This window comes from Penicillium soppii (assembly GCF_028829465.1).
Source record: "Penicillium soppii strain IBT 18220 chromosome Unknown utg000004l, whole genome shotgun sequence".
Lineage (NCBI taxonomy): Eukaryota > Fungi > Ascomycota > Eurotiomycetes > Eurotiales > Aspergillaceae > Penicillium > Penicillium soppii.
Genome location: NW_026643234.1, coordinates 5,139,022 through 5,165,180, shown reverse-complemented (window position 1 = coordinate 5,165,180; position 26,159 = coordinate 5,139,022). Strand labels below are relative to the sequence as shown.

The 26,159-nt window shown below is 48.7% G+C and overlaps 12 protein-coding genes across 12 annotated transcripts; 6 read left to right on the top strand and 6 right to left on the bottom strand.

The window, feature by feature from the left end:
* Nucleotides 1–376: 376 nt before the first annotated feature.
* On the bottom strand, nt 377–2,117 carry N7529_005390 (uncharacterized protein; the record flags this gene model as incomplete). Its single annotated transcript, XM_057240917.1, has 4 exons — nt 377–734; nt 799–1,430; nt 1,477–1,882; nt 1,948–2,117. 4 exons carry the CDS (start codon nt 2,115–2,117, stop codon nt 377–379), a joined length of 1,566 nt encoding a protein of 521 aa, XP_057100212.1.
* Nucleotides 2,118–2,641: 524 nt separating this feature from the next.
* N7529_005389 (glycoside hydrolase family 43 protein) lies at nt 2,642–4,209 on the top strand (the record flags this gene model as incomplete). Its single annotated transcript, XM_057240916.1, has 2 exons — nt 2,642–2,798; nt 2,849–4,209. The coding sequence occupies 2 exons, from the start codon at nt 2,642–2,644 to the stop codon at nt 4,207–4,209; spliced, it is 1,518 nt and encodes a 505-aa protein (XP_057100211.1).
* A 64-nt stretch (nt 4,210–4,273) lies between these two features.
* N7529_005388 (DUF1445 domain protein) lies at nt 4,274–5,156 on the bottom strand (the record flags this gene model as incomplete). The annotated part of the gene is made up of 2 exons (XM_057240915.1): nt 4,274–4,417; nt 4,467–5,156. The coding sequence occupies 2 exons, from the start codon at nt 5,154–5,156 to the stop codon at nt 4,274–4,276; spliced, it is 834 nt and encodes a 277-aa protein (XP_057100210.1).
* A 616-nt stretch (nt 5,157–5,772) lies between these two features.
* N7529_005387 (uncharacterized protein) lies at nt 5,773–7,410 on the top strand (the record flags this gene model as incomplete). Its single annotated transcript, XM_057240914.1, has 4 exons — nt 5,773–5,989; nt 6,052–6,475; nt 6,527–6,929; nt 6,979–7,410. 4 exons carry the CDS (start codon nt 5,773–5,775, stop codon nt 7,408–7,410), a joined length of 1,476 nt encoding a protein of 491 aa, XP_057100209.1.
* A 236-nt stretch (nt 7,411–7,646) lies between these two features.
* Nucleotides 7,647–7,940, top strand: N7529_005386 (uncharacterized protein; the record flags this gene model as incomplete). The annotated part of the gene is made up of 1 exon (XM_057240913.1): nt 7,647–7,940. The coding sequence occupies one exon, from the start codon at nt 7,647–7,649 to the stop codon at nt 7,938–7,940; it is 294 nt and encodes a 97-aa protein (XP_057100208.1).
* A 211-nt stretch (nt 7,941–8,151) lies between these two features.
* Nucleotides 8,152–10,429, bottom strand: N7529_005385 (putative C6 transcription factor; the record flags this gene model as incomplete). The annotated part of the gene is made up of 4 exons (XM_057240912.1): nt 8,152–9,330; nt 9,384–10,095; nt 10,146–10,268; nt 10,314–10,429. The coding sequence occupies 4 exons, from the start codon at nt 10,427–10,429 to the stop codon at nt 8,152–8,154; spliced, it is 2,130 nt and encodes a 709-aa protein (XP_057100207.1).
* A 663-nt stretch (nt 10,430–11,092) lies between these two features.
* N7529_005384 (uncharacterized protein) lies at nt 11,093–11,308 on the top strand (the record flags this gene model as incomplete). The annotated part of the gene is made up of 1 exon (XM_057240911.1): nt 11,093–11,308. The coding sequence occupies one exon, from the start codon at nt 11,093–11,095 to the stop codon at nt 11,306–11,308; it is 216 nt and encodes a 71-aa protein (XP_057100206.1).
* Nucleotides 11,309–11,913: 605 nt separating this feature from the next.
* N7529_005383 (cytochrome P450) lies at nt 11,914–13,623 on the bottom strand (the record flags this gene model as incomplete). The annotated part of the gene is made up of 4 exons (XM_057240910.1): nt 11,914–12,288; nt 12,339–12,661; nt 12,720–13,353; nt 13,405–13,623. 4 exons carry the CDS (start codon nt 13,621–13,623, stop codon nt 11,914–11,916), a joined length of 1,551 nt encoding a protein of 516 aa, XP_057100205.1.
* Nucleotides 13,624–14,259: 636 nt separating this feature from the next.
* On the bottom strand, nt 14,260–14,745 carry N7529_005382 (uncharacterized protein; the record flags this gene model as incomplete). The annotated part of the gene is made up of 1 exon (XM_057240909.1): nt 14,260–14,745. One exon carries the CDS (start codon nt 14,743–14,745, stop codon nt 14,260–14,262), a length of 486 nt encoding a protein of 161 aa, XP_057100204.1.
* A 619-nt stretch (nt 14,746–15,364) lies between these two features.
* On the top strand, nt 15,365–16,924 carry N7529_005381 (cation diffusion facilitator family transporter; the record flags this gene model as incomplete). The annotated part of the gene is made up of 4 exons (XM_057240908.1): nt 15,365–15,492; nt 15,550–15,600; nt 15,648–16,462; nt 16,524–16,924. 4 exons carry the CDS (start codon nt 15,365–15,367, stop codon nt 16,922–16,924), a joined length of 1,395 nt encoding a protein of 464 aa, XP_057100203.1.
* Nucleotides 16,925–17,188: 264 nt separating this feature from the next.
* On the bottom strand, nt 17,189–23,410 carry N7529_005380 (MYB DNA-binding domain protein; the record flags this gene model as incomplete). The annotated part of the gene is made up of 2 exons (XM_057240907.1): nt 17,189–19,234; nt 19,391–23,410. The coding sequence occupies 2 exons, from the start codon at nt 23,408–23,410 to the stop codon at nt 17,189–17,191; spliced, it is 6,066 nt and encodes a 2,021-aa protein (XP_057100202.1).
* An 897-nt stretch (nt 23,411–24,307) lies between these two features.
* Nucleotides 24,308–25,532, top strand: N7529_005379 (deoxyhypusine synthase; the record flags this gene model as incomplete). Its single annotated transcript, XM_057240906.1, has 3 exons — nt 24,308–24,517; nt 24,589–25,389; nt 25,461–25,532. The coding sequence occupies 3 exons, from the start codon at nt 24,308–24,310 to the stop codon at nt 25,530–25,532; spliced, it is 1,083 nt and encodes a 360-aa protein (XP_057100201.1).
* Nucleotides 25,533–26,159: the final 627 nt, after the last annotated feature.

Genomic DNA, 26,159 nt, shown 5'->3' with positions numbered 1-26,159 from the left:
CGGCTCAGGCTAATCGAGTAGCAGTTTAATATATGAGGATACTTTCTAAATGTGAAAATTGGTCACAAATAGTCGTTCAAAAAGCTGGAAACAACTGATATCAAAATAACCCAGCTGCATCGATATTCAATTGTGTAACTACGGATTGTTGGGTCGTAGTATATTCAAAATCAAACCAAGAATAGGAAGAGACTTCAGGTAATCTTGAAAACTGACCAGAAGGAAGACTGGGAGAAGGATACATGGAAAGTACATTGGATTATGGCAATAAAATGACAACCAAAGTGCTAGCTCCATGTACTTGATAAGCAGCACGATCCTATCTTCAGCTCCGGTTGCGTGCTTATTATCCCTTTGCCCCGGTATCTTGCCCAGCTCAAGCACTTGCATCTTCAATATGAACAGCCCTTGTCATGCCTTTTCCATATTCTTCAATCTTTTCCATCTCCAGGTTCGCAGCGGTTGCAATATCATCTCCGTCAAATATCTTCGTAATCTCTTCAAGTGGTAAGTAGCGCGTCTCGGGGTAAAAGAACCAGATCACTATGACTTCCACAAACAAGAAGCAGCAGTAAAAGATATAGTAGCGCCAATGAATGTTTTCCAGGGCAATCGGGTTGACATATTGGTTGAAAAACAGCGCGATGTACATGGCAAACTCCATAATAGTGTATCCTTTGGCACGCATCGAATAAGGGAGAATCTCGGTAGTATAGCTCGCAATCAATCCGGACCTAAAATGACCCGTCAGCAGTGGCCCCAGACTCTGGGAAGCTATCATTATCGTGAAGGTCGTACTTCAGGTTGTAGAAGAGATAATATATGAAAATCATCCCTAAGACTCCAGATCCAAGCGCCGAGCTTGCATCCGCATCATATTTCGCCGACAGCGCTGTCCACACGACAAAGGCAACCATCATGCCAGCCGAGCTCACGAGCATAATGGGTCGCCTCCCCCATTTGTCAACGAAGAAGCTGAAAAATAGGTTTGTGGCAAGGTTGAAAGAGGTTAACGCTCCATTGATCAATAATTGTCGGTTCGCATCTTTGATTCCAATGCTGTCCATAATGAGATTCAGATAATAGGACACCAGACCATTACCTGACCATTGAGCAAACAAGCCAAAGGTTATAATAATGAGCAGTCGCTTTCGGTTCCCAGGAGTTCTCAGGAAGTCCATGTAAGATCCCGAATGCTCCGCATTTTTCTCCATCGCGATGGCAGTTGTGATTTCCGTAAACTCTAATTGAACTACCTCATCGTTCTCGTTTCCATCAGCATGATAGTACGCGAGGATCTTCATGGCCTTTTCTGGCTGCTCTTTAGAGACATAGTAGCGCGGGCTCTCCGGAATCCACCACACAACTGCCAGCATAATCAATGTAAATACGCCTTGAATCAGGCTTGGGGTTCTCCATGACCATTCGCTCTATATTATGTTAGCATTGATTCTCTCAGTCAGGAGCTGGACTCACTTGGATCTTCAGTGTTCCATATGTTGTCCACGCTGCGATGAACGCGCCCGAGTGGTACGTGGCACCCGCTATAGTGACCAGAATAGCTCTGTCCTGCGCGGGGGCGATCTCAGTGATAAGGAGAGGCGCAGTGCAAATCACAATTATATCACCAAACCCGAGGATAAATCGAGCTCCAACGAACATGGAGAAATTGATGGAGCCGGACTGTAGTGCGACACCTAGCAACATAAAGAAAGACCCAAACACTAAACAAATCCTCCGGCCAAGACGATCAAGCATATATGGCAAAATCACTAACCCAGCCAGTGCACCCACACTCATGACACAGTTAAACAAGCCGAGTGTGGGACCTTTGGGGTGGTCGAAATAGTCCTGCCAGTAGGACAATGTTTGAAGACCATTCCTAAATCCATATTGTCAGCATTGAAGTTAAACCACAGCCACACTCGTTAGTAAGGCAAGACGCACATCATCGAGTTGTCAAACCCATTCGCCGTGTTAGTTATGATCAGAACAAATATGTAAAAGTACAGTACTCGCATCTTAGGGGATTTCCACCATTTTACCCGAGGGAACAGCCTCCCTGCTAAGTAAAAGTGACCTTTAGGAGGCTTAAGAGTCTCAGAGTTTTCGAACATTTTGTGCTGCCAGGCTTTTGTAATTTAGTTGTGAGAAGATGCCTGGTTGATATTCAGAACATGGGCGGTAGGCTTGATATATACTGGCTGAGTCCCTGCTATAAGCTCGATTCAATATTACCATACAACTGGTCCAAAAAACTTCCAACTACTCTCAATTCAAGGTTTCAATCAGCCTAATAAGATAAGCAAACGCGGGGTGATTGTTTGTTATTTGTTCGCGTTATGCTATCGGGGTGCCACGCCGTGTCCCAACCGGTTAAATCCTCGCGCCACATAAAGTCGTCTGTCTGACAATTACTTTCAATTCCTTGTCAACCTCTAGGAACAATTTTTTTTTGGATCGGATCATCTTATCTGAACAGAGATCTCTCTAGGTATTTCGTCTCTCTTCCTCTTTTCTCCCTCCTCCTTATCGTCTTTTTCCAGTCTCTGCAGTTCAGGAAAATCCAATTACTTTTTTCTTTCATCTTCTTTGGTTTATCATATTGACAACAAAAGCAGTGGTCCGCCCACTCGCAATCATGGCTGCTCACTTGAACCCGATCATTCCTGGATTTTCCCCCGACCCTTCAATCTGCCTGATCGATGGCACATTCTTTCTAGTAAACTCGAGCTTCCACCTCTTTCCGGGGCTGCCCATTTATATGTCAGATGATTTGATTTCATGGACCCATATCGGTGAGACTTGTTGGATGAAAACATTAATTGTGGGCTCTAACGCGTTAAAGGTAATGCCGTGAACAGGCCATCACAACTATCACTAGGCCGAGCAACCACATTCCTCGCGCCATGGGACGATGGAACAACAATGGCAGCAACAGGAGGACTTTACGCTCCCACTATCCGACATCATAATGGTATCACCTACATAATCTGCACGAATGTCATTCACGGGCATTCTAATTTGCCAGGCGATGAGCGAAGTGAGCAATTTATTCTCCACACAACCGATATTCGCTCAGGTAGCTGGTCGGACCCAGTTATTTTCGACTTCCCTGGAATAGATCCGTCTCTCTTTTTCGAAGATGGACATACTTATGTTCAATTGTGTAAGACAGGGCCTGAGTTTCATATTTACAACGTCGAAATCGACATCGAGACCGGAAAAATGATCACAGAGCCCGCCCTTATTTGGGAGGGCTGGAAAAGGGGATATACAGAAGGTCCACATATTTACAAGAAAGATGAATGGTACTATCTTATGTGTGCCGAAGGAGGTACATTTAGGTTTCATATGCTGAGTATGGCCCGATCAAAAAGCATTTGGGGTCCATATGAGCACTATGACAACAACCCATTGTATACGGCGAGCGGCACCGATCGATATGTCCAAAATACTGGACACGGCGATCTCTTCCAAGATGAAGCCGGGGTATGGTGGGCAGTGTTATTGGGAGTTCGTTTCAAAGAAGGCCGCTCGATCATGGGCCGGGAGACCTTTTTAACGGAGGTGACCTGGCCTGACAATGAGTGGCCGACGATTGAGCCCCCAACGGCCGATAGCTCTCCTGGGCCACAACCCCTTCTACTTGAATCTGAAGGCTCACATACGGCACCCTGGGTTTATGTGAGACACGCCAAGCTAGACCTATATCAAATCAGGGGTAAGAATATCACTTTGCAAGCAGATGCGGTGGATCTTACCAGCCCTGATGAATCCATCCCGTTCGTTGGGCAGCGACAGCGAAGGCTTCACGGCACTGCGAAAACCACACTGTTCAATCCACATGCTTCTACGTCGGTTAGAGCAGGCTTATGTCTCTATAAAGATGAACACCGGTTCTTAGCAATATCTTATGACTTCCATCTCCAACAAGTCGATTTCAGAGGGCTGAATCAAGTAAAATCATTCTCGCGACATGAGAATCACGCTGTTTCGTGTGAGGACTCTATGTCTTTCAGGATTGACTATACTGAGGCCTCTTTGGAATTTTCTTTCCAGGCAGATCGAGGCAATTGGGAGTCCGTATCAGCCCTGGACACTGCTATTCTCACGGATTATGATTTTACTGGGCCAGTCATCGGAGTTTTTGCCATTGGAGATAATGTCGAGGTAGAATTCGGGGCCTTTGAGATTGACATTGTCTAAGGTTATCTAAAGCGAGTCTGATGATATTCTGAATGGTGCATGCGCAATCAACACTTTTTTGACTCTAAACAATGCCAAGCTTGAGTCTCTGTAGAATATCCGCCGTCCAATCAGTAATGAGCATGTGCCCTGGCTCGTGGGCAAATACTAGGCCTTCAATTTTATCACTTGCAGCTTCAACAGCTATCTGAGGCGTCACTCCACACGCCTGGTAATTAAGTCAGACAAGCTTGAGAGAAGGATTGCGGCATACTGACCCAAAATACGGGGACTTCGCCCTCGTCAAATGACTGTGGCTCACCAAAGTCTGGCTTGTCGATATCAACAATCCCCAATTGCTTTGCACCATCCCATCCCCATGCGACAGGCTCTCCGTGGGTCAGTCGATACACCCGTGTGATATCTCTCACTCTCTCGATATCTTCCGGGCGGTATGGTCGCATGGAAACAATACAGTGACCCCCAGTGAATATTCCCGCGGGTAATAGTGGGATGTTAGACCGATACATCGCAACTATCGTGCCAGTCTTGTGGTGACGAGGTGGCAGGCCTGCTGCGGCCAAAGCATCTTCAAATGAGAATGAACACCCGATCAAAAATCCAACATGATCTTCTCTCCACACATCCAACAAGTTACGACGGCCCTCGATAAATTTTCCGCCCGAATAAACTCGATATTTGGGGAAATCCGTTCGAATGTCGAAATCCTGCGATTGGATACATTTTGAAGGTTGAATAGCACTTGCGTCACCCGGAACAGAGGTCATACCCAGTAAAGGGCAAGGAACAGGGTTACGAAGACATAAGTCATGGAAATCCGCAGCATATTTGGCCGGCAATACAAGTAAATTGGCTTGCAAGTAGCCCGGAGCAATACCAGCCGTATTTGTTAACTGATTTTGGCGACAAAGCAGTCGGGCATGATGAGAAGCCGGTATATTTTCCATGTCTAAATGCAATGAAAAGGATACTAGACAATTCGAGAAGATTAGAATTTTTGAGTATCTTCAACTGCGTACCTATTACAGTATTTTCTCGTATCATCCTTTCTTCCTATCATCTCTTCATCCTTTTTCCATATCAAAGCAAAGATATCCTCGGTTAGACACACATCGGGATCCACATGCCGATGAGTCTGGGGTAAAAAGTTGGGGGAAACTCTCCACCAGGTCAAACCCCTTTCATTTATGTATAATATCATACAATATATAGGGATCGACTTTCCTGTTGAAGATAGAATCTGTTCTGAAGATAACATTGGCCTATATAGTGGGTTCCAGGTGGCAATCAGTATTAATCAACACCAATCAATGGTATATGCACCTCTATCTTGGTGATCACTGCCCTAAAATGCCCGCGTTATCAGGGCTTCATCGGCCCGACGCCCCACTCTCTATAAGGGGGTATCAGCTAAATTCATGTAGTTATGTAGTTATATGACATAGTACATAGAGATAGGTTTACGTTTACGTTATCGTTTAAATATCGTTTAATCACTAGACCAATCCCTAGATCAACCAACGTTGATACTTGATATTTTCGCACCTACCAATACTACCTATAATGTTACACGACACTATTCATGATCCTCCCTTGGAGTTGAAAAATTCCCTTCAAAAAGATGATGCAGAATTAGGGGACGAGACTGCCACCGGTGAGGCTTTGAATGTGGTGCTAGATCCGCAAAAAGAAAGGAAACTACTGGCCAAGCTGGATGCGGCCTTTATTCCTGTCATCATGTTTACATATTTGACTTGCTTTTTGGACCGATCAAATATTGGTAAGTTTCATTTATTATTGAACATCCGATGGATTAAATCGTGACGTTGACCAATATCCCAGGTAATGTCAAGGTCGCTCATATGCCCGAGGATATCAATGCATCAGACAGTCAATTTTCAACAGCAGTCTCAATTTTCTATGTGACATATGTTCTTTTTGAGGCACCTTGGGCAGTCTTGATGAAGAAACTTACACCTCGGAATATCCTGACGGGCCTCTGCATCGTTTGGTCTCTGACCACCATTTTCACTGGCTTTATTGAATCGGTGGGATCACTATATGCAACTCGGCTTATCTTGGGTGCCTGCGAAGCAGGGCTGTTCCCATGTCTTAATCTTTACCTGACCATGGTATATCGCCGAGAGGAGCAGGCAAAGCGTGTTTCTTATCTGATGAGCTGTGCGGCTATTTCTGGTGCCGTCGGTGGGCTTTTGGCATACGGGCTCCTACATATGGATGGAATTGGAGGCAAGGCAGGATGGAGGTATTTTGTCTTATCTTTCTAAAACAACGATCATGGCTCACAAATGACCAGATGGGTATATATCATTGAAGGCCTATTCAGCGCTCTATGTGCCATCCTTATTTGGTTCGGCTTGCCCAACAACCCAGCTGAAGCATACTTCCTCACCGAGGAAGAGAGATGGATGATGCGGGTGCGCAACGAACAGCGTCGCAAGTACATGGGAAGTGATAATTTCAGCTGGGAAGAGATGCGCATTGCACTGAGTGACCCCAAACTCTTCTTCAGCGGTGTCATTCAGTTCTGTCAAGATATCTTACTTTATGGATTCAGTACCTTCCTGCCAACTATCTTGGGTGGTATGGGCTACAACTCTCTGATGAGCAATGTCTTGACAGTTCCTGTGTACATCTGGGCGGCAATAGTCTTCATTGCCATTGCGTTCTGCTCCGATCGGTACTCGAAGTTTGCATCGGTCAGTAGAGCTATATCCATTCTTAGTTTCTGTGCTAATCTTTCACCAGTACATCTTCACGGCGAATATCTTCGGAATTATCGGTTATATTCTTCTCCTTACGGTAAAAAACACCGCGGTTCAATACTTTGCCACTTTCCTTATTGGTATCACCACCTATACATCCGTCGGGCTCAATGTCGCCTGGTTGAATGTGAATATCGCCCCTCAATACCGCCGCGCTCTCGAGATCGGGTTACAACAGACGATGGGAAATTGCGCTGGAATTGTTGCTGGTCAAGTGTATCGCAAATCACCATATGTGCTAGGGAACTCCTTTTCACTGGGGTCTCTCGTGGTGGCGCAGTGTGCTGTAGCTGGATTTGGCTTTTACTTGCGACGTGAGAACAAGATCAAGGATCAAATTGCTAGTGGAGAAATCGAAGAGACTCGACGAGTTCGGACTGGTGATGGAGAGGTGGACTTCAAATATATTTATTAATTAAACAAGTTGTCATCAAGGTCCAAGACATGATGACGCACAAGACTCCATTCCGCCCGTATATAATGGCGAACTGGCTTCAGTTTCACAATCCACCGACAAATTTGAAATAATTTGAATTTCTTCAAAGACCTGATTCTTTTCAATAATCAAATCTATCACTCTAATCCCTACCTACTTGAACATTCCATTGCGCTATCTGCAGAAGCAAATTCATCCAAATCCTGGTCCTCGCAATGGGTCTATGTTTCTCGTTCCCACGACGTCAACGATTTCCAGCCATGGGCATGGGTGGTATGGGGATGAATGGAATGGGGATGGGTGGAATGGGCCCTCCACGTCGATATCATCATGGTGGAATGGGCGGAATGGGCGGAATGGGCGGCCATGGTTCCGGATGGGGAGGTCCCCCATATGGGGGCGGCTACGGAGGTTACGGAGGCCACGGGGGATATGGCGGTCGGCGACATGCAGGCGGCTACGGTGGAGGCTTTGGGGGTGGAGGACGCTACGGTGGCCGGCGCTGCTGAGAAAAACATGATTAATCTATGCATTTTCTCATCCGAATCCAGATTCAGCACAGTGAACTGCCACACTCGGCAAGTCGTCAATTTTTCTTGAAAGTTCTGCCTTTGCAACATCTGGGCTGTATTGTTGCTCTCACGTTCCACGCATTCCGTCAACATCGCGTTTCTTTCTATAATTGTCTCATCTTATATATATACACACAGTTCTATATACTTAAAAACAATCCTTCATCACACTCGACAATTCTTCACCATAGTCAAACACGAAACCACCATTAGGCATTTGCTGGTAAGGACCTCCATCTGGCACGGGGCCTGTTCCCATCCCCATGATTTGATCCTCCAGATTGCCCACTGCTTCAAACCACTCCATCAACTCCTGTGTCATTTGGACACCGTCCTGTGGTGTCTGGCTATGGTTGCTCGCGGTCGGCGCTAAAGCGGGCGAAGCATTGGAGTTGAACTGTTCTTGTTCAACTCCAGTTTGATCATTCAGCCGTTTTTTCTGCACACCAAGGCCTAGTTGGGGGCCAAGCTTGCGAAGGCTTCGAATAGATTTCCACAGCCGGCGCGAGATATAAGATTGCGTGGAAAACCCTTTCACTAAATCCAAAGCCCAGAAAAACTCCTCTTTGCATGAACCGCTGAATTGCGTTGGGGCCTGGGCTACAGCCAGGAATAACACAGCCACGGCCGAGACAAGGAACCAATTGAATGCGACTTGCTGTAACTGGTAAATATCTGATGTATCATTCAGGCGGGTGATGAATCGTATGGTGTCTTTGGCAATCTCCACCACTGTCTCCGATTCGCTTGGATACCGCATGATATGTGCCGCTGTATGCAGTACTGGACGATGAATCAACATTCGTAGCTGATTTGCGCGGAGATAAAGCAACGCTCGTAGCCGGCGCATGCTTCGCGAGCCATCTGTCGCAGTTTCCTCTTCTGCGGAACTTCGATATTCAAGTTGTAACGAGTCTGGAATTGCACGGGCCCAGCGCAACACTTGCCAGTCCAGATAATTCATCTCATCTTTCTTGATTTCGTTCGTGTTGTTGAAAGCCGAAATAAATTTCCAAACTTTTGCTGCAATACGGCTGTATCGGATCATGACACGCAGATATGGAGTCTTTTCTGCAGGCTCTGGTAACCAAGGGTCGATATCCGTGTCTTCCAGGGCAAATGGCATGCCTGTGCCAAAGCTCCATCGCATATCCAAAATGTAGATTGACCAAAAGAGTCGCAAAACGCGTTCTTTTCCCGCAGCCACAATAGCCGGCTGATTCAATGCTTCCCGCCTATGTAGACCTTTCTCGAGACACATGCGCTCGACAATTCCAATCGTGCGCCATGCTAGGGTTTCTTCGTCCATTTGAAAATAAAAAATTGACTATTGATACTATTAGCATACTTCACTTTCAAGATTGATAGCTTATGACAAACCACGAGTGTTAAGAAGATTATGCTCTTGATTTCCGGCGGACCCCAGACGCAATTGTCTTGGACTTCCCGCACGCTGTCAAACAGCGTAATGGCCTGTTCACTCCGACCGCTGGCTTCTGCCGTCAAGGCACAAGCAAATACTAGACGTAGAATATGAATATCTTCACGGTCCAATTCATTTCTTGCATCGGGTTGGAGGGCTGGACCAAGCGCACGGTCCATGGGGCCGTATAACAGATTAACCTGATCCAAAAGCTCCGAAAGTTCCAGGACCGGGTACATGATGCCCATCTCCTCCTCGTATACTCGACAAAGCCGCAATGCTTCGGTTTTTGGAAGGGCCCAGAGTGGATCAAGCGGTTGATGTGAATCTATTCTTTCGTTTTGTGCTGATGGAGATGCCAAGGGCGAAGGTTCTTGCGTCAGATCACCTTCATCACCAGCCTCAGCGCGTTCGACAATGCCGCGTTGCTGCAAACTGGATTTGGCGAGGTCGAAACTGAAAGCCGATGTCGTTGGACCTTGAAATGGCGTCTCTCTGGTCCTCGACACGCGTCGCAGCGAACGTTGAGTAGGCAAAAGCCCATAACTGCCCGTGGCGGAAAGACCGACAGGTGAATGCTCACTACCGGCTATTGAGCGAACACTCGCAGACAAAATGCTAATTTGTTCCTGCATGACTCTCATCTGATCAAAAAGCCGCTCGAAATTTCTGGGAGAAAGTTTAGTGGTGATTCATGCGAACAAGCCAACATCCCCTACTCTTGTTCCCCGGGGCTATCTTGTTGAGAGTTCTCCACGTAGATGCATTCGATATTCTGGCGGCCGCAGCGTTGACAAGGTGCTTGGCCGTTGCATTTTATTTTGCGACGTTTGCATTCATTGCTTCAAGGTGTTAGCAGGTTGTCTCAACAAGATTTACAAACTGACCAGGCTTTGGCGATGTATTTGCGGCGCTTCTTCCGCGGCCGATCATCATTGGGATCGTCCACCAAGGGTGATTTATTCCAATTTTCTGGGGCGGAGTATGTCTGTATGGTATTCATGATCAAGCAAGATGCATTTTATTCAAGTTACAGGGCTTATAACCGACAAGGGGGATGTGAAGAGAGAGAAAGTGTGGAGGCGACAGATGCGGGGGATTCCGCCTTTTGACTCCACACGACGTTATACACTGAAAAATGGGCCATTTCAAGACTTGTACTGCATTTCTTAGCTAATAACTGGTGAATCAGACAGATTGCATCCTGAAGGAATTTGAATCCTAGGAACCAAACCAGAAAAGACGAAAAAGGGAGAAATCTTCGAGTTTTTCCACGTGTACGGAGTACGGAGCAGATACATATGTAACTACATATATAGGCGACTGCCTGGGATAGGTACAGTATGTGATTGGCTGATGAGTTATGGCACATTCAACCTGCAGCTCTTCCTTGTCAACTGAGCTAAACAGCCAACAAAGCGCGAGCGGGAAGAGGGTTTATGTAGTTGGCAAAGAACCCGCGGGATTCTCTTCTGCTCGAGCACATTCCCCTCACATTTCCTCCATTTCCTCGCACTCCTCAATCGTGAAAAAAGAATGCAAATTCACTGTTTACATGCAATACAGGACAGCTAAGGTGCGACTCTCTATTTCATACCCTGTTACAACATTATCATCAAAATTTGTCAAACTACACATCAACTTCATGCAGATCGCAACCTACAAAATGGGCAACCCAGAGGTCATCGGCGCCAAAGAAGAAGGAGTCAACTATGTTGATCGTCACGTCATTCGTGTGGTTGCATTCGATGCCGCTGGCAAGATCGTCATCATCCATGCTAAGCGGGACAACTACTACAAACTCCCTGGAGGTGGCATCGATCCAGTGAGAAGCACCACGTTGCGGCCCAGCGTGAGATGCAAGAGGAAACCGGAGCCCTGATCAATATCCGGGATGGCGGCTGTGTTGCTTCACAGAGGAGTTCCGCGGCGATCTCCGCCGAATTTCTTTCTGCTATTGCGCAGATCTAGTCGATAACAGTGGGGCTCCTAGCTTGACTGACAATGAGATTGAAGACGGCCTTCAATACTAATGGACATCAGTTGCGAAGGCGGAGAAATTTATGGCCGAGGCAGAGCCAACCTCGAGACTGGGTCGCTATATCAAGGAATGTGACATCTACCTCTTGGAAGAGGTCACCAGATTAGCTATTTGAAATGTTTTGATCAGCCAGAGAGCATGGAAACCTATCCAGGCTAAAGAGGAGTACCTAGCTAGCACTTTGACAGCAGTTAATCGACTATGCTAATTTTTTTTTCATAGAAGTATAAACGTAGGTGAGTGCGTGTGTTCATTGCAGAAACTGTTCAAGCTCATGGTCTCATTGAATTTAGAGCATAAACGGTGGATAAGTTTGAGTTGATATAATTTTTCTGTCTTTCCTTCGTTGCTCTGGTTTTAGTAGTATATATACAAGGCCTCACTTAGAATGTAAAAAGAAATAAGGAACATGTTTCAAACATGTACGACATAAAAAGACAGTTATCTCAAAGATCCTTGGTGCGCTCATCACTCTCTGCGATCCATTGCTCAAGCTTCTTGGGGTCGCGTGCGGTGAACCCGACCTTGAAAGGCTTAGGCTCGGTAGTCAGTGCAGTAGGAATGGCATTGCATTCAATTGCATCGAGAATAGGTCGGTCGGAAGCTTCCTTTGCTGTGTGCATGTTGAAGGCAGTAATCAGGCGGATAAAGGCTGTGAAAAGCTCCCGATTTGCAAGATGTGAGCCTGCACACATGCGAGAGCCAGCTCCATAACCGTAGTGAGGAGTGCCAGAGCCCTCGTTGAGTTCGAGATATCGCTCGGGAATGAATTTATTGGCATCTTTGAAGTGATCCTCGTCGTAGTCAGCAGCCCAGGCATTCTAGAGAAAGTCAGTAGAAGACTAATAAATCGAGAGAAGGGAATGCGTACCATGAAGAAAGTCGTGCCAGCAGGAATTGTAGCTCCGTTCCACTGAATATCCTTGGTGCTCTCACGGGGCAAACAGATGGGAATGACCGTCCAGAACCGGAGGATTTCCTTAACCAGGGCAGTCACATATGGAACCTTCTCCTCGACCAAGCATTTTTCCCACGCATCGCCGTCCGGATAGACCTCCATAATTGCATCATATGCCTTCTTCTGGATTCTCTGGCCATCTTCAGATGCCAGGTAGGCAATTCCCATAATCAGGTTACCCGGAACAGTATCGAGACCAGCCGAAACCATAGTCAAACAAATCGATTTTACCTCGGCTAAGAAAGGGTTAGCCCCAATTTAGAGTAATCTTGTCACGCTCATGTCAAAACTCACCATCGTTCAGCTTAGCCTCGGGGTCTTTGAGAATGTTGCCAGTAATACAAGGCTTATCGGTTCCTTTGGCGATACGATCCTTAAGCATATCAAGCAAGTAGGTGAGATACTTATCACGGCGACCGCGGAAGTCTTCAGCCTCGTTATTCGCCTTGGGAAGGATGCGCAACAGCGGAATGTAGTCTTGCCAGTTGTTCGAGGTGCTTCTGAAGTTAGATACACCACGCTCCACATCGACAATCTCGTGCAGGAGCTCATCATTCACATTGCCTTCGATTCGGAATCCGTAGTTCAGGGTCAGACTAGTGTTGAGTGCATAGCGCTGGAAGTAAGTAGTGGGGTTCACGTCGAGTTTGCCGTTTTGACTGTCCCGGTACAGCTCTTTAATACTGGAGTTGGATTCGAGATCGATAATGGGCATGTATGATTGCACAGCTGGTCGGTTGAGCGCAGTGGCTGCAGCCTTGCGACGCTGCTTGCAAGAATCATCCCAAGGGGAGGTACCAATCGTGAAACCCTGCGAGCTAGAGACAACGCTGTGGAAAGTATGGAAGGTCGGACGGGAGATTAGAGCAGATGAATCTTTAATCCATAATTGGCGGACGGATTCGAAGCTGTTGGCAAAGACAATGCGCTAAGTGATTTTGTTAGCTTGCGTCCCTGTGTTATGTGAATTGGAACCCACCTTATTTCCCATGCGCACTTGGAAGACTGGCCCAAACTTCTTCGCCCATTTTCCAGCGACTGTAGCATGTTGATCGCCTAATTGCAAGAGGTTGCCGAAGAGGGGTACACCTGGAATCTCCGGAATACCTTTGATCTTGGGGACATCGGTACGATTGAAATAGCGAATAATGAGATAGACCACCGTAATAACGGCGACTGCAAGAGTTTGGGCCGTCATAGTGAGAGAGCACGAGTGTGAAGTGAATTTGAAAACCCTCTGCAGAGCGTGCGACCTCTTATATCTAGGTGATCCTCGGTCGGGTACTGTACGGCATATTTCCGAATTTGTAGAGACGCATGGCTATCACCGGAGAGGAAGGTCGGTGACATCGGTTTAAGTGGCCATGGACCAGTTAAAATGCAGAGAATCAGCAAAGACCTTTTGAATTCAGGCGAATTGACCGCCAACTGACGAGTTTCTCAGTCCGGGGAGCCGAGAGGTTCTCCACTCAAGGCGGGAAGGGCGGAAGGTCTATTCCGCTCCTCCGCTGCTGTCCGATTTTCTCGGAACTAGCGAGTCGTTCATCCCGCCTTTAGCGCCTTTAATGGTTACAATACTACTGTATATGGTCAGTAGTTACACTTGTTACATATTTATGATTTAATTCGAGTTTCCGCAGATTGATACTTATTTATACATGATGAAGCATAGTTGTCTTGGTTGTGCGAGTTATCTCCATGCTCTACCTAGGTAGTTACAACATGATAAACAAGTGTCCTTGGTTTCCCCATCTTCAATCATCACACTATGCTAGCAGACCCTGGTGCTTTCAACTCTGAGGCACATCCTATTGAAAGATTGATTGTGTCCTCTTCAACTATGTACCTCAATCTCTGCGATTCCCCGCCGTGGCTTCCAAGTGCGCTCTGTATTCGTAATACATCCATCCTGCCACATATGGCCATAGAATAGCTTTCCCTCTTCCTTCGTTTGCACACGTAATATATCGTATGTGCTGGCACTTGTGAGTGCTGCATCTCGATCCCGACTCATTTGTCCCTTAATCACTTTCACATTGGCTCCTGAAGAGCGGAAGTGTGTACCCCACATCCCATCTTCAGCTTTGGTGACAAAGATAGTAACTCGGTCAGGGGAGACAGGGTATGCCGAGAGATATTCCAGTGCATCTGCATCCACGCAACTTGTGATGGGTTCAATGACAAAGTGGTCACTGCGTTCAATAGCTTGGTTGACTCGGTTTACGTAGTGAGAAAATAAATAGGATTTATCTATGCCAGTATTGATCGGACCGGATATCAAAGCGATCAGCCTGGGTTTAATTTCCATCACAGCACACATGCTGCTTGAAAGGGTGAAAATTTTGGAATGGACAAGAAAGAAACAAAGAAACAAAGAAACACTGCATGAACAAGCCGATGAAACACTGCACTGCCTCACTGCAACTGAACTACATTAGGTCAAATTCGCTTGGGCTTTTCTGTTCGTGCTATGTGGGAGTAGACATATACCTATGTATATATCTTGCAAAAGATCATGATTCTTGTCATAGGACTTTAGTACTTTATCTCCTGTCTCAAATGAGCTTGTATACTATATAATTTTCTACAGTCTTGTTGAACTGTAATCTATAAACTGACATAGTTACATGTAACTAGGTATAGTTAATAGTTAACTACATAATAAAGAGTTGGTGATCAATAGATAAGGCGCCATGTCCTTATCAATCAGGTGGAGATACGCGTACAAGGAAAGCTCGCGCGGTAAAAGATTAATCTCCAACCTTTTTTTTGCCTACAACTTCTTTATACTCCAACCCTGGAGTTATAGACTAGTCATGTCTTCACATCCCTTTCTTCCATTATCTTCCCCTCCTGGTTCTCCCTCACCTGTTCTACGTCCACGACGACCCAGTTTGGACCCAGAGCGCGAAATTCTCTCTACCAGGGGCCAGCGCTTAATGGGGTTTTTGCCTTCTCGCACATCCAGTCTTGGCTTGAACGAGCTTGATGATGATGTGTCAGAACGTCGACTATTTCTTCGACGTGGGTCACTGTTGATTGGACGCAGTAATCCTCGTTACGAGTGGTAGGCTTCACTTCTGCTCGGACTAAACCTCAACCCTAACCTCTAGCTGCAACACAGGCAACGCTACTATCGGTCACCCGAGTCATTAAAAGATCTCCCCAAGAAAATGTGCGTTTTATGAGAATCTCCCTGGATTTGGGACTGACCCGGAACAGCCGACAATACTATGAACGAACTAATGGTCTCATCTCCCAATACCTTTACATCGACCGATTGCTGGATTCTTCCCTACCCCATAACCTGATTGAGGAATACAACGAAACCCACCGGGATGAAACAGGCGTTCCTCAGGCGCCAGAAGTCCATAATTCCGAAACCGTGGATGCCAATGCCAAGAGCGGCAAGATCAAGCGCACACCCCATAATCTCTATCGGATTCCCGACGAGACAACTCCTCTGGTTGCATCCCCCGACGAAAACACCAGCCCATCAGAACCATTCCCCGATCTCGAATCGCACGGTGGGATGGCACCGCATGACGAGGAGCGTGTTATCAACCTCGCCATCCGCATCAATTTCATCGCCAATGTTGCCCTTCTCGGCTCGAAGATTGCCATCATGGCCATGACAAGCTCCATGTCTATGTTAGCAGGACTCGTTGACGGTGCATTGGATTTCCTGAGCACCGTCATCGTCTGGGTGACCACTATCATGATCCGCCGCCAAGATCGCAACCGGTACCCCATCACCCGACGACGACTAGAGCCCATCAGTGTGCTTATATTCTCTGTCATAATGGTGACTTCCTTCTTCCAAGTAGCGTTGTCATCTATCAAACAATTGATGGGAGATGACCGCACAGTAGTCGAGCTCTCCGTGCCGTCCCTCGTGTTGATGGGTGGTACGGTTTTGGTCAAACTATTCTGCTGGATCTGGTGCCGCTTGATCCCTAGTCCAAGCGTCCAAGTTCTAGCCCAGGATGCTATGACTGATGTCGTGTTTAACACTTTCAGCATCATCTTCCCACTGAGTGAGTCTCATATGTTCACTGTACATCCCTAAAGTTTTGATCTAACAGGCACTCACTACAGTTGGCACATTTGCAAACCTTTGGTACCTGGACCCTTTGGGTGGTCTGTTCCTCTCCCTGTATATTATGTGGAACTGGGGCGAGACAGCAGCGGAATACATCCGACGGTTGACCGGTGCAGCTGCCTCTCCCGACGACCACAGTGTTCTCCTGTACATGACCATGCGGTTCTCCCGAGTTATCCTCAAGATTCAAGACTTGAAAGCCTACTATGCGAGCGACAAATTAAATGTCGAAGTTGACCTTGTGGTTGATGAAAAACTCAGCTTGCGGGACAGCCACGACGTTGGTGAGAGTCTGCAGTACATCATTGAAAGTGTGCCAACCGTCGACCGGGCCTTTGTGCATTTGGACTACAATGTCTGGAACCTTCCCAGTCATATGAACCAGATGGATCGATGAGGGATGTGTAAATACTTGCTGCAAATTAGAGTTACATATGTATTTTTACATGTACATTTAACTAAGGACATAGGGGATTGATACATCAAATCATTCATTTAGTTGTACATATGAAACATGATCAAATGAAAAATACTTGTTGGCAAAGACACCAGGACGCTGAACAAAAAAAACGGAAATAACAACAAATTAATATACAACCGATCCCATTACGGTTTTCCACCCCGCATAAAGTTCATTGAGACACATCGCGCAGATGAATGCCTACCGAGGTTGTTGTGAAGGTGGTGGAAGTGATCCCGGTAACCCACCTTGGCCCGACCCGTGGCTGTAGACGCGATGATGCGTAGGCGTGGAGGCATTGTCACCCATTGAACCTGGGCCAACCGGTCGTTGGTGAAGTGGCGGAATCGACCCCGTTCCAGATGGAGGGGCAGGATAGCCACTCATGGTACTTCCATTCATCGAGTGATGTAGAGTCGATGGAGGGGTGAACGAGCGTCCAAGGCTCGCCAGCGAGGCCATTGGCCTACCAGCCTGGGACTGAGGGGGCGGGGTACTGTGTCCATATTGCGAGGAGCCAGCAGAGAGATTGACTGGCGTCGATCGGAGGGATTGAGGTTGATGCGACCCGCTGACCATCGTTTGCACGTGTTGTTGATAGCTGTGCGGCTGTGCTGGGTTCGGAGTAGATGGTGCTGCTGAGTACGTAGATGGCGTTCCAGATTGGCGTGAGTGAATACCATAAAGACTAGCAGAAGGCTGCGCAGGCGTAGGTGGATCTTGCCGCGAACCATACGACATACTAGAGCGTGCGCCAGGAGACGGTGGCCGGTAAGACGAAGGTTGATGTGCCATCTCTCGCGAATTTGAAGCCGCAGATGGCTGGGTAGAAGATGATTGGGAGAAGACGTTAGGATAAGTGGATCGCTGAGAGCCGTTCTGCGGAGGGGGAGTCGGAGCGGGGGATGGGGCGGGAAGGCTGGACATAGGCACCGATGCCTGACTTGGAGTTGCCGCGTAAGAAGAATATGAACCTTGGGAAGCCAAAGATGTCGGAGCACGACTGCTCTGCTGCTGCTGCTGTGGTAGAGAGGGGGCTTGGGGCTGTGGAGGAGTCTGTTGCGCCCGTGGATCAAACCGCGCCATCCAATCGGTATTTGCCGAAGTGCCCGAGCCAGTTTGAGGAGGTCCATATCCAGGATATTCGGAATATGCGCGAGACGATGGCTGATATTGGCTTTGTTGGGCATAAGCAGAAGACTTATGTGGTACACCCGGCATCACATTCTCTTCGTGGCGGGACGCTCCACTGGCTTGGTAAGCGGGCCTTGAACTGGCGCCTGAGGTTCCAGTCTGTGAGGGCGGAGCCTGCTCACTCGCAAATCGCTTGCGAGGTTGAGGCTCCTCGGGCTCATCATTGAGGATACTCATGATATTGGACCGCTTGGCAGGCACTTGGCGAGAACTTGCTTCAGGGGCAGGGGTGGCACTAGGTCGGGGGGTTTCCTTCACTGGCGACAAACCAGGGCGAGGCGATTGAGAAATACCTATCGATTGGCTTCCGATGGGGTAATAAGATCGCTGACCGAATGGATCGCGGTGGACAGACGACATTTCAAGGTCGGGTCTAGGCAACTGACTTGGTGATCCAGGTGCTTGGGGCATACTAGGGTGACGCGAATGGGCCGATGAGAGAATGGACGAGGATTGATGTCCAGGGATGTAGGCTTGTCCAGACAAAGGGTCCATGCGTGTCATATCCGGTGGCATGGAGCCAGGATGACGCGAAGACATTGGCAAATCTTGCATGCGGGCTGTGGCATGGGGCAATATTGAAGAGTCTCGCCGTTCATCAGTGAAATACCCGAGCCTTGGTCCCTGTATGCTGCGGTGTGACGGCCCTCCTTGCGCACGAATCGCTCGGGTTGATTCCTCAATGAGAGTCGCAGTTGAAGGCACCGGCGAGGCACCGGATGCTTGTGCAAGGGGCTGGTAGCGACCGGCATTCCGGTCTTTCTCGGGCATGGGTCGACCATGCAGGGGCATGGGTTGCGGCGAAAGGGCCATGGGTTTGCCTTTCGATGAGAACCGTATATCTTCCCCTTCCATCATCGGATCGCCATGGGGAGCGAGCGGACGAGGAATAATAGACGATGGGGTTGCCTCGTACCGTCGCTTGGGAGCAACGCTTGGGACCGGAAGTAGCCCTGTAGGCTCACCGCGGGCCTTCTTTTCCTCGGCTTCTGTGAGAATCAATTCGAAATCTTTCTGGCCAGAGTCCAGACGTCGTTGGTAAAAGTTTTTGACCTAAGAAATGAGAAAAAGTCTAGTCAGCTAAGTGCACAAGGATGAGATTAAAAGAAATGAACATCAGGCACAAGGCAAACATAGAATGAAAGGTAGATGTCAAGCAAAGGATGTGAGGTAAACTCAAATAGCGAGTGAAAAGAAAGCAAAACATACCATCACTGTTGTCTTGGTTTTCATCCAACCAGAAATACCCTCGAAGTCGCGGCCGAAATGTCCCAGCAAGGCCGGGAAATCGCGCTGCTCTGGGACAGACCAATAACTTGTTGGTTGTAAAGATCCATAACCAGTCTCTGGCTGTTTGTTGGCCGCCATAGGCTGTTCAGGTTCGGTTGATTCAAAGACATAAACTCCATCCTTTGCTCGTCCTCGACCCATTCTGCTTCGTGGAATTGGCTGCAAAGACTCCTTTTCAACCTGTTCTCTTTCCCGGGCCTCATACCCTTCCATGATGGTATCTTGAATCATTTCCATCTCGATTCCGGGAGGGGGAGGGGGAGGCAGGGGGGCTACTGAGGGCGTATTCGCCTGTGGCATTGGGGCCTGGCTCTTCGGATCCGGCTGAGGGGCCTTGACGCGCCGCCCACCACGGGTGCCTCCGCCACGTCCCCCGCGACGAGCAACTGGCCGTTCAACTGGTTCACCATCCCTGATAGGTTGACCACGACGTCCGATTGGCACACTGCTGCTTTCTATTTCGGCAGCGGTGGTTTCGCCAAATGTCGGCGCTGCTGCACGTCGCGGCCGACCCGTGTCAGTCACAGCTGGTGTGGTTGTCTCTTCGCCGCCATCGAAGTCAGGCTTCACTACACCCAAGTCCGCGATAAGAGCGTTGGACTTAGGTCGTGCGCCCTTGCGAGTTCCCTTGCTCCGTTTACTCCAGCGCTTGTTGAGTTTGGCCTTGTACTTGATCTCTTCCTTGGTAAGGTAATAATGTAAGATACACTGTTGGAAAGTTCGGCCAGGCAAAGACTCAGCAATCTTGCCCCATCTTTTTGGGTGCGCCATGAAAGCGTCCGTGAAGATAACGTGCTCCTCGGGAGTGAAATCATTTGGTGGTGGCAAGAAACCGAACACATCCAAAGCCCTGTTGCACTCAATGATATTGTTCACATCTTTATAGATGCGAGCCTTCTCTTCCGAAAGCTCGAGCATGTTAGGGATGATTGCTTCACGGCCCAAGTCAGGTCGAGCAGTAGCCATCTTAGTGCGTCGACGTTCCAGCTCTTCCTGGGCCGAGATTTCGGAAGCTTTCAACGCATTGAGGAAATCAAGTTCGCTGTTCCCTTTGTATCGGCGGCCTTCGCGACCTTCTGGCATCGGTGCCGGGGTAGTTGGGACTGTGGAAACCGGCGGCGACGCAGGGGCTGGGGTCACAGACTTCTTGTCCTTCATACGGTCGAGCTCCCAAATCGCCAATCGCCATGGCTTATAGTATGACATATATTCCTCACGAAGGAGTTCATTCTTCTTGAAGAGTTCTTCTTTTTCGTGGGAGAGTTCTGCGCTAAAAGTGTCCCTGAGACGATTTTGGGTCGCAATGTTCTCGTGGTATACATCCATGTCTGAGATAGGCGTTGGAGGGCCTGAGTGCAAAAATGGAAGACTGTTGACAGTAATCTCATCGCGATGAACCATTGGGGGGATGATCGTCTCTGTGAGTGTCTCTGGTTCGCGCTCAGGGATAGCTGGAGCGAATGAGACAACTCGTTCGTCGCCAGCGTGACCATTTGGCTGTTGTTCCTCCACGGATGGCGCACGGTCTATTTTTTGTTCCAGAACTGGGTCTTCGATGGGGCGTTCAGTCAGTGTATCAACAACCTGAGCCACGGATTGTTCATTCACTTGTTCGGTTGGGTGTTCGATTTCATTTCCTCGCTCGACTTCCTCTGGGTTGGCCACCATACCAAGCAGCTGTATTTTCATCAACAGGGCAACGATGGTAGGGTCTTCCAAAGGTGATGGGGGAAGTTCTGCTCGGAGAGCCTCCATGTCCTTCTCAAATATCTGCCTTCTTTCATCCAAATACTCCTTGGTGAAAACAATGTTTTCCCCGTCTTCCTCGTCGCTGGAACGTCCAAAGTCCGGGATCATGACAGAATCTTCATCGGTTTGGTTTTCTGGCATTTGTTTTGCTTCATTTGGGGTTTCCACGACCGGCGAACTGCGTCGGATCGGAAGGTTCATCGGAGAAACGGGAGATGTATCTTTCGTGGGGTGATGGGGTAGAATTTCACCACTCTCCGGTTCGTCCATATCAAATGGAGATGAGGGCCGGGGGACTGGCCGCGTGCTCTCATTGGCAGGAGGAATACTTTCACCATCATTGACAGGCTCTTGCTTCGGGAGTGCGTTGGGGATGGAAGGGGTTCGGCCGTAGCCGGGCCGCACCCATTGTTTGCTGCCTTTGCGGCCCCTAGGAGAGGAAGCCGGCCACTGCAACGCTCGAGGTCCAGTGGGAATGCCAGAGGACTGCATTCGAGGTGACATAGACGGCTCGCGAGAGACTGCCCGTGGGGCCGGCGGCGGCGCTCGCGTAAAGGTGGGAGATGAGGTGAGCGAGTGCGATCTGCCGGGCCCAAATGACTCGTTGGGTGCGGATATATGGTCTGCCCTAGTCATCGCAGCTGGGGCGGTTGGTGGTGATACATCAGGGAGATTGCTAGACACTTTTCGGACCCGGGGAGGTATCGCTTGTTGATTTCCGGGATCTCGTATATTATCGGGGCGATTACGAGGGTCAAAGACTTGCGTTGTCTCAGCTCGTTCCGCCTTGGGGCCGGTAGGAGCTTGAACCGGTGGTCGTGGTAGTACATCGCTGCGGTCTTTCTCCGTTGGTAGTGTGGCACCGGGCACTGAGCGCTCGGAGAAATCATTGTTTGGAGGTTGATTTGGGATTGGGGTAGTCACCGAACCAAATGCGGGGACCTGAGGGGCAGCTGGAGGTGGAGAGTGTCGAGGTACAAGTCCGGTGTCCTGGGTAATCGCCGATCGAGCGGTTTCGGGCCTAGCTGCGTCCGGTCTCACCGCGTCTGATTTCGGCACGTCGGATCTCACTGGCTCATGTCTAATGGGCTCAGGTCGGGCCGGAATCAAGTTGTTTCTGTCAAAGTCTCGTGCAGGCTCTGGAGCTACAGGACCGGGAATGATTGATGGCTTACGGCTTTGATCCACTAGAGGATGGTCGGGTAAACGATCTGCTGCAAGTGGGACTGGGCCCGATGCCGCAGGAGGATGCGAAGAAGTAGTTGAGGCCGCGCGACTACCTGCGCGACTTGGGGGCCGGTCCCGTTTCCAAAAGTCCACCGGGCGGTCACGATCTTCGCGATCGGGTCGTCGATTGTCCCAATCTTCACGGCGATCAAAGCGGTCTCGACGGTCCATGTCACGATCTAGTAACTCTCGATCTCTGGGACGCGGAATAGGAATATCTCGGTCCCGGTCTCGGTCCATTATTCGATCGCGATCTAAAACACGATCGCGGTCCATGTCACGATCTCTATCGCGGTCAATAATTCGATCACGGCCACGCCATGGTTCACGGGATCGACTTCGTCGGCGGAACAGATCACGGTCATCGAGAAAAGGTGGACGACCTCTGCCACGGCCTCCTTCCCAATCTCCGCGGCCTCGCCCCCGCATACCACCTCTCGGCATATGGCCAATGTTCGGCGGTGGGCCGTCTGGGCCTCCCGATGATGCAGACAAGATACTGTCCCTTGAGTTTCGTCGCATCCGAACCAAATCAAAGTCGCGCCCCGGAGGCTCTCGTAGATCTCGAAAGTCGCGCGTCGGGGACCTTGAGCGGCCTCGTCCAAAGCCTATTCGATTATCGCGGGGATCAAAGTCGCGATCGCGATCCCGGTCACGACGAGGCCAGTCACGGTCCAACTCTCGGCGAAACGGGGGTCCATCGCGGTTATCTCGAAAGTCACGGTCGCGATCTCGGTCTCGGTCCCGGAAATCACCACGGCCATAGCCTCTTCCACGGCCTCCGAAATGGCCACCACGGGGAGAATCGACAAGGGCTCGCGGGCCACGCGGTGGATCTCTCCCGAATGGCGTAGGGCCGTCGTCGGGGCCACGAGGACCAACCGGGGGGCGTCGGTCTCCAAATCGTTGTGGAGAGCGGTCACGGGAATTGAACCCGGACGATTGGGGGAATCGATTTGACATTATCGCGTCATGCTATGAAGCCGTAGGTCGGTAAGCGCTCCATATAAAAAAAAGATATTGATGTGAACGAAAGAAGCACAATCCAAGACCACTGATGGAGAGCAGAACGAGGAATAAAGCACGGACCATATGAAGAAATTACGTAAGGTCCCAATCGGGAAAAGCGCCTCAAATATCCAAATCCACCTGTTCAGACGCCTAGGTAGCCTTGGGGGGCCTTGTTTGTTTTATGTTAACAACCTTCACTCACAGGGGGATTGGAATGGAATCGCAGATCAATAGAAATTATCGCACACATACAAGAAGTAAGTTTATAGAGAACAAGAAGGTGTGGAGCTCGAGAATCGGAGAAATCGAGCTCCTTGCACGAAAGAAACGCGGAATGAGAAGAGAAGAGGGTTGTAAGGTGAACTTCAAGGGGTTCGGAGCTAGTCCTAATCCAACTCTAGTGTGCATTTGGGGGGTTAACTCTATTCGTCACGATATAGTTCACTGCAATATGTAGGATTGTGTCTCTTTTTCTAGTTACTGATGTATATAGAATATAGATTATGTAGAGAGAGAGATATTTAGATACTTTTTTTAATCACTCTCTATATATATTCAGTCTGCTTCATGTGGTAGACCCGTTGCGTAAATATCAATCATTCTTGAAATCTTTCCCCATTTAAATGTATTTTGCCCCAAGGCATCAAGGCATCAAGGCATCATGGTCTGGATTTAATGCCTGAGGTGTCGATCAAGTTTTCCCCGCCGAAAAAAAAAAGATCAACGCTGCCCCTCTATTGTTCCGATGCTACTTTCTTTATTTCAAGTTAACCATTCATATTCAGCGGCTTCATTTGGGAGAATTCTCTTTTAGCCACTCATTTAATCCGTCATTTATTCACTGCAAATATGAGCCACTCGGCCGTTCCCACCTCCGTGACCGACTCGGTCCTCCAGAGTTCAGAACCTGTTCCGGAAGGATCTCATGTTGTAAGCGGAGTGGATTTCGATAAGTTCCAAGGACGAGATATCACAGTAGCCGAGATGGTGGACAATATGGCGCACACTGGTTTCCAAGGTAGTGCAGTCGCGGAGGCGGCCAGCATCATCAATGAAATGGTAATACCCCCATCATATTATACTTTTCAAGGTGAATTGAAATTCAATGTCTAATGCTCTGCTTCTGTTAGCGCGCCTTTCGTGACCCTGAGACTGGAAACAAAACTACTATCTTTCTCGGCTTTACCTCGAACCTAATTTCCTCCGGTCTGCGTGACACCCTGCGCTATTTGGTGAAACACAACCATGTGTCGGCCATCGTGACCACGGCTGGTGGCGTGGAGGAAGATTTGATCAAATGCTTGGCTCCAACTTATCTCGGTTCCTTCTCGACCCCAGGAGCTGGTCTCCGTGCCAAGGGTCTCAACCGGATCGGCAATCTCCTCGTGCCCAACAACAACTACTGTGCTTTTGAGGATTGGGTGGTGCCCATCTTGGACAAGATGCTGGAAGAGCAAGAGGCGGCGAAGGAGAAGGCTCGGCAGACCGGGGATGAGGAGGATGAACTGCACTGGACACCTAGCCTCATCACCGAACGGCTGGGACGTGAGATCGACCACGAGGATTCAGTCCTGTACTGGGCGGCCCGGAACAAAATCCCCGTGTTCTGTCCTGCCTTGACCGATGGCTCCCTGGGCGATATGCTCTACTTCCACACGTTCAAGTCATCCCCTCAACGGCTTCGAGTTGATATCGTAGACGATGTGCGCCGCATCAACACCATGGCAGTGCGAGCCACCCGAGCGGGCATGATTATTTTGGGTGGCGGCGTGGTGAAGCACCACATCGCCAATGCATGCCTGATGCGAAATGGGGCCGAGCATGCAGTCTATGTAAACACGGCGCAGGAGTTCGATGGTAGCGATGCAGGTGCTCGGCCAGACGAAGCGGTGAGCTGGGGAAAGATCAAGGCGAATGCCAAAATGGTCAAGGTAAGTGATCATTTTTTTCTACAATTCGGGGTATCGTCTGGTTCCCAAGTTGATTTTGTCTTTCTTTTCAGGTTTATGCCGAGGCCACCGCAGTGTTCCCTATGATCGTCGCCGCTTCATTTGCTCGTCAATCACAAAACTGAACAATTTACCGACTTTCCCATTGAGTTTCGTACCAATGCCAAGCAATGCGGGATCCCGTCCAAGGAGTGGTTCCTTTTTTGGCCCAGGGACCAATCACCTTCAAATGCTGAAAAAAGTGGTTCTCCGTCAAGACCATTGATCGCGCAATTGTTTCAGATTCAAGCAAGCCAAGTCAAGCAGGCCGAGTCACTCTACACTGTACAATTTATGTTGTGAGTGCGAGTATGAAATGAGCCCGACTTTCGCCTGGATTTCCAACAACTTTTGCCAGTTACAATGAACAATGGTCGATAATTGCACAACTGGTTCAGGTGGCGTCCCCCCGGTGGCGAAGGGGGGATAAGACGAATTGCCACTGAAGAAAAAACGGCCTTCTCATTGGCAAATTAAGGTTGTCTGCCCTGAGAGATTTTCCTCGGATCGACGGCTGGACAGGAGTCACACCGCTGAACAATTAGATGAAAATACATGTAATGTATCATATACAATGTAAGATATACAATATACAATATATCACATCAGCTGAGAGATCAAGTAATAATAACAGTAATAGTAATATTGATTAAATAATACAATATCATACACAATGTACTCTGTAAGTGAGAGACCGAGACCCGGCAAAATCC